Genomic DNA, 6227 nt, shown 5'->3' on the forward strand with positions numbered 1-6227 from the left:
ACCTCCTCTTTGTTTCTGGCGACTACACGAGTACTTCTCAGAGGGTTACCCATCTTGGTAACTTGAGTACCAAAAAAAATCGTTGTAGCTTAGAAGTTACAATATACATTTTCGATCTTGTTTAACTAAAAACAATTCTCACAAGCATTTTTGTTTTATTTCAGTTTGGATCTTCCTGGATTCAAGCTGAAGCTAGCATCAAAAAGGCCCGTGAGACGTCAAACAGAACCATAGCTTTAGCACGAGCCGAACTTCAACTTTCCTCGAATGCAGTCCTAAACAAGTATCACATGTTTTACACTCAAGAAGCTTTGTTTATTATTATACATCAACATTCTGTAATCAACCAAATATGTAAAAGGATCATACACTCACTTTACCAATGTAAAAGGATCAGATATCAAAACAAATAACTGAAAACCCACCAAGATTTAAAGCCAAAAGAAAAAGATAACAAACAAATAAAAAATCACACAAATCTGTTAAATGGTTTCCTTCCATAAGCGGCAGGCATAGAAATAGCAGAATCGATGCTCGTATCTCCAATAGACCTTGGAGACTTATGCTTTTGCAAAACTGTAGGAACCTGCAATGTCGTAGAGTCCTTATTTGAAGACTTTTTGTTCCACTTGAACGACGACCCAATGTTTTGTGTTAAAGGGAATGAAAATCTTCGTTTAGATGATGTCTCACTCGCTGCGGTGCTTGTGAGACGGTCTTTAGGATTACTAGTTGGTCTAGCTTTAGCTTTAGCTGATACGGTTGGGCTCATGTAGTTTGGAACAGAAAATGGGGGGCAGCTCATTAAACTATCGTCGTCTTTCATTGGGTAAGGTGAGCCCGATGTGCTGCCTTTTGATTTATGATATTTCATCAGGTTCGGGGTTGTTGAAGGTGGGGTTCTTGTAGGAGTCATAAACGGTCGAGATTTAGGTGGAACTGTTGATTTTGATGACTTTGGTGTAGGTGTGTCAAGATTTTCAAATGAGTAATCACTTGGTCTGAACATGCTAGATTGAGGTCTTGGGCTTGTTTTGCGATTTACATGTGGGCGTGATGGTGTGGGTGTGAACTCAGGAGGTTTTGTGGGTTCGTCAGAAGGTAGTTGACGTTCTAACCAGTTCCACCACCATGGATATCCACCTGAACGAATGTCTGTGAGAGCGTTTTGAGCTGATTTTGGTGTTGCTTTCCATAACTAAATATTAAAACAGGGTTGCAAACATTTATTATGAGATTTGATAAGACAAACAGTACATGAGTAGGAGAGAACGGTTAAAAGTACTGTACCTGATGGGAGTATGCATAGGCCATAGCTCGTTCTCTCTTGATAACTGCCTCCATCTTCTTTTGTAATCTGGCCTCTCTTTCTTCTTTCGTTATCAAGCTATCGTCCCAGTGTTCATCACCCTCCAGCTGCATCCATTTTCAATAGTTAATAAATTCAGCATGGCCCAACTTGGTGAGAGGTGGCAAAATGGGCGAGTTGAGTAATGAGTCAAAATGAGTTGGGCTTGTTTGAATGTGTTATTCACTGCAATCTCAAACAGGCCAGGTTGGGTTGACCAAGGTATCAGTAAAAGCAAACCAATGCGGATAACTTTCAACAGTTGAACCGTTTTCCATTTGACCAAACCTTTTAAATTGATTCATTAGATCTACTGGAATACACAATAACTCAAGTCAACTCTATCATAACCAGATCGGAAGAAATTGCCACCTCTACATAGATGATGCATAAAGTTCAACCCAGACCGAGTAATATTAAAACTGAAGCGCTTTTGCTGGAGAATGGAACGAGAACTATCCAGTTGGATGGTCGTTGTAAAAATATTGAATTTGAGTTATTTGGTGCAGTTAACAGTTTGAAGTAGGAAACCATTCATTCTAGCTGAACCAAATCACTTATGTTACTCACACATTAAAATTAATAATGTATATAACTGGATGTTAGTATGTAGTTTAATGCTTAGCCTTATTAACAAGAGTTTAAAAAATCAAATCCCTGGCCCTTCTGTTTTGTTCCCTTCTCTATTCTGGCTAATCAAACTTGTCGAACCAACCCAGGCCATTCTGCTGTTTTAAAATTGCCAAACACAGCTTCCCAGTTCGACATACATTTTGTGTACTAAACTAGTCGCCCACACCATGCACAAGCCTAACCATTGACATGTGGTATCAACAAAAAAGAGATCTTACCATGTTACCGAAGGTCCATTTGCCAAGTGAACTCTCCCCATCTTTCTCGTTTTTGTGTGTTTGACGTCCAAGTGCTTGATTTTCTAGCATTTGGATTCTTCTTGACTGAATCTGAGTTTGGACTCTCACCAAAAGTTGCATCTGTTTCATGGCATTCACAGTTTGTCGCTTCACATTTTGGCCTCTCACCACTCCTTGCAGCCTCACAAGACCCCTCAAAGCTCGGAAACTCCTCCTTGCCTGTAAATTACACACAACAATTTGCGTGATATATTCGACAGTAGGGAGGTAGGTGCGTTTACCTTTAGGAACTCATTGTTTAATTATTGCAACTTTAAACATCAAACAACAAAAAGACTCAATATATCACTTTGTACATCATATGTATAAATCATAATATATATAAAAAAAACGATTTATTACTAAATACTACATGATCATCTTTAGTTCTTTACCACAAAACTTAGCATCAGAAAGTAACGCTTACCATGTAACCTCTATATGCAGCCTGAATAATAGTAGCCGATAGGTGGTGTTGTCGTACGGTTGGCTCAGGTCTATAGCTGATTTCTGTGCGCCTACGGGCCACTCTGGGGGGCGAATTCCTAGGGGAAACAGCCCTGGGAGATGCCACCCTGGGAGAAGGCACCCTAGGAGAAGCGACCCGATTAGAATTGACTCTTGGAGAGGCAGGTCTACCGGATGATAAAGGTTGTGGCGTTGTTGGTTGTTCAACAGGTGTAGGATGACCAATATATAATAACTGTTGATCAACTTCCCCCAATATTTTCTCGATACTACTTGGTTCTCTAAATAGAGGGATAAACGATCTGCTTTCTCCATATTTTAATCTTCCTCGACCCTTCTTTTCGTGAGAACTTTTCTTCTCTATTTCCTGCAACCGGGCCAAAAATGATCAATAATAGAAAATGAATGAAAATGGATTCTTATTGATATACTATCAACACCCACAAGTGAAAAACCATAAATTTGGTCAATTTACTTACATTTGGTAGCTTGTCTTTGGAGCTGGAAGTAAAAACCTTTTTGATAGCAGAAAACCAACTCCCTTTTCTACCCATGAGTTTCTTACATTACTTTTTCACCCTGCAAAAACAGAGATTAACACCTAAACAATTGTCAAAAATATGAAAAACGCCTAAAGTTTTATGAACTATTGTTCAAATCAACAAGATGGGGTGTTCAGAATTTCAATCAAAACATAAGCAACATCAAGCTAGATCATATGCATAGTCCGATTAACAAAATTTATCTAAATCGGGCACATAAGACCTTGATAGATGATCATCTGCAACATAACTTTATGAAAAAGAGGAATCTACAAACAGCATCTGGTGAAGGAGATCTAAATTTACTGGAAAATTACATATTCTGGAAGCATACTTTTAAAAATGAGTATATGTCATAGGTTGATCATACATATAACAAATCGTAATAAATACAACATAAAGTAACTACATCATATCTTGTCATAAATAATATATCATCATAAACAAAACAAAAAAAATATGGTCCAAGTTCTTGTTTCTATATATATCTAGTCATTAAATTTGCAACATGAAAACAAACATGCAATTTCATAAAACATAACAAAACAAAACAAAAAAAAACACAACTCAATATTCTTAAATGACATATAATTTGTAACAAATTCTTACCTTAACTTACAAATAATCTCTCCAACATCACTAGAAACCTTTTCCAAAAAAGCTGCTTCAAAGTTGATCAAAATTCTACAGAGAATACAATATAACTTCTTTCTTTCTCTCTCTCTCTAGATTAACAACTTTTTTTTACACATATGAAGAGAGAGAGAAAGAAAGGAAAAGATTATGTTAGAAATAATATGAAAGTTTTGAATTGAGTTGGTTCCTCTAAGAAGATATATTGATTATTAATATCAACAGCAATTTATCATAACTTTTCTCATCTTTATTGTCCCCTTGGCCACCACCTTTCACCTTTTTATGCCTTTACATTTAGAAGGCATATTTTTTTTTCTTATCTTAATATTCTTCATTGATAATTATATATTTGACTAAGCTTAATTAATTAATTAATAAATTGTGTCTTAATATTAATCTTAATTGTGTCATTAGTAAATTACGCTAATGCAATTTACTAATTAAACTAAACATCTGACAACCACGTCAATAAATCAGTGAATTATATTTATACTACGTTATAAAACATTCAGTTTACACTACTTAAAGTTCGTTCAGGTCATGTCAATTATGTTTACTTAATCTAACTTGACCAACGCCAACTTGATTATCATGAGACGTTGCTATTTTATCGCATTAATTACCACTATATATAATAAACAAAAGAAAAAAGTTACTTAACTATATTAAATAGAGATTATTCCATAAATTAATCTTCAAGTAGCTAGTGTTTGAATGATTAAAAATGAAAGTGTTTATAGAGAGGTGATGATGATAGATTTTGGCCGCTTACCCACTTAAGATTTATTTGTGATGAACCAACCTGCCGTGCTGCCAACTTCAACAAACTTTACTTAGATAAGAAGAGTACTATTTAATTATTTAATATTAATTCAAGCTACACTAATTTAATCAATTCGATCATTTATCTATACATAAGTTTGCATTAATCATTCATAACAATGGTATATTGATAGTAATAGTAATAACATAAAAATGAAAATGATTCATCTAGATACCCTTTGTTGTTTTTTAATTTGCTGTCCCATTTAATTCTATGAAATGTGTTATATGGTGGAGCCTTAAAAAGACCGTTTCTCACCTCATTGCTTTATGGAAAATTTTTCTCCTTTGATAATTTCTTTTCAAATTGACCATGGTTTAGAAAACTCTACCATAAGAATTTATAAGTTGATTTTCATGTCTAATTGTTATGGGGTTGGCATTGGATGGATTATAGACGAGTTGTGGGCGTGACACCACATTGGAACACCGCCGCCAACCCCTCACCACGAGTGGTGGCGTCAAAATGAGTGGCCAGACCACGTATTCCATAATCCGGCCATTTTCTACCCATCACCATCATGTGATTTAACTTTTTTTTTGTTTTTTAGTTTACTTTTTTTAAATAGTAGTAAGTGGTGAAGTGAGTGGTCGAATGCTAACAAAATTTGGATGAGTGGTGAGTGACTGATGTAGTTGATGTGGCATGATATAATTGGTTAGAAGTGAACAGTGAAAAAAAAAAGTGAGAGGTGGGATGCCATCCCCTAAGGATAATAATAATATTAAGGAACAAAGTTTTAACGTAAGACTGTAAATTAGTTTCTAGTTTGAGTTTTTTTTTTAATTATTATTTCCATTCATTTGTATACTTATTAAATTTTCAAGTTTTGTATATTTAAGAATTCAATTTTTTTCTGTGAGTTTATCTCCATTTATTCTAGCAATTTTTTATCCATTGTAATTGCAACTTTTTCCCAACTTTTTCCATACATACCCATATATAATAGTTATTTTGATCTTTTCCACCATTTACACATCACTTTTCCACCTAATTAGTTTTATGCCATTTAAAAATTTAACAAAGATGAGTTTCGCTAGAAAATGCTTTAAAAAGTTTACATGGAAAAGAAAAGAGATTAAAATAAGTCGTACATGAATTTGTAAATGGTGTTAATAAAATTTCACCAAAATACCCCGAATTGAATTATGGTAAAAAACTTATACTATATATGTAAACAGTGAAAATTTAATTGATATATATGTCAATAAAGATATACATGGTACAACTATGATTAAATTATAAGATTCTTTGTTATTATAAGTAGGCTTAAATAATTTTTTTTCAAAAAGAGTGATAATAAACTATATACTTAGCCTCCATTGTGATATTCGTTCGACATTTGTAAAAAAAAAACCTCATTATTTGTAAGATAATGTTACTTGCGTTGATATAAGTGTTTATTTAATTATGAATAATTTTAGGAAGGAAATGCTTGCAGCAAGGTATGGACAATAATTCTTGCTCAATTTATGGAAACAAACAATTTAAATATACCA

General features: G+C 34.1%; 1 protein-coding gene across 1 annotated transcript; it reads right to left on the reverse strand.

Moving 5' to 3' along the window:
- Positions 1-293: 293 nt before the first annotated feature.
- LOC122581357 (protein IQ-DOMAIN 14) lies at positions 294-4042 on the reverse strand. The gene is made up of 6 exons (XM_043753577.1): positions 3879-4042; positions 3207-3306; positions 2687-3094; positions 2200-2439; positions 1291-1416; positions 294-1198 (listed from the first exon to the last, which is right to left on the reverse strand). The coding sequence occupies exons 2-6, from the start codon at positions 3279-3281 to the stop codon at positions 470-472; spliced, it is 1578 nt and encodes a 525-aa protein (XP_043609512.1). The 5' UTR covers positions 3282-3306; positions 3879-4042; the 3' UTR covers positions 294-469.
- Between the last annotated feature and the right edge of the window lie 2185 nt (positions 4043-6227).

Source organism: Erigeron canadensis, chromosome 9, assembly GCF_010389155.1.
Source record: "Erigeron canadensis isolate Cc75 chromosome 9, C_canadensis_v1, whole genome shotgun sequence".
NCBI lineage: Eukaryota > Viridiplantae > Streptophyta > Magnoliopsida > Asterales > Asteraceae > Erigeron > Erigeron canadensis.

Excerpts from the sequence above, each read along its gene's own strand:
- LOC122581357 (XM_043753577.1), bottom strand. The coding sequence starts at position 3,281 with ATGGGTAGAAAAGGGAGTTGGTTTTCTGCTATCAAAAAGGTTTTTACT. Across the intron at positions 3,095-3,206 it reads CCAAAGACAAGCTACCAAAT|GAAATAGAGAAGAAAAGTTC; the intron begins GTAAGTAAATTG and ends GCCCGGTTGCAG. Across the intron at positions 1,417-2,199 it reads AATGGACCTTCGGTAACATG|CTGGAGGGTGATGAACACTG; the intron begins GTAAGATCTCTT and ends AAATGGATGCAG.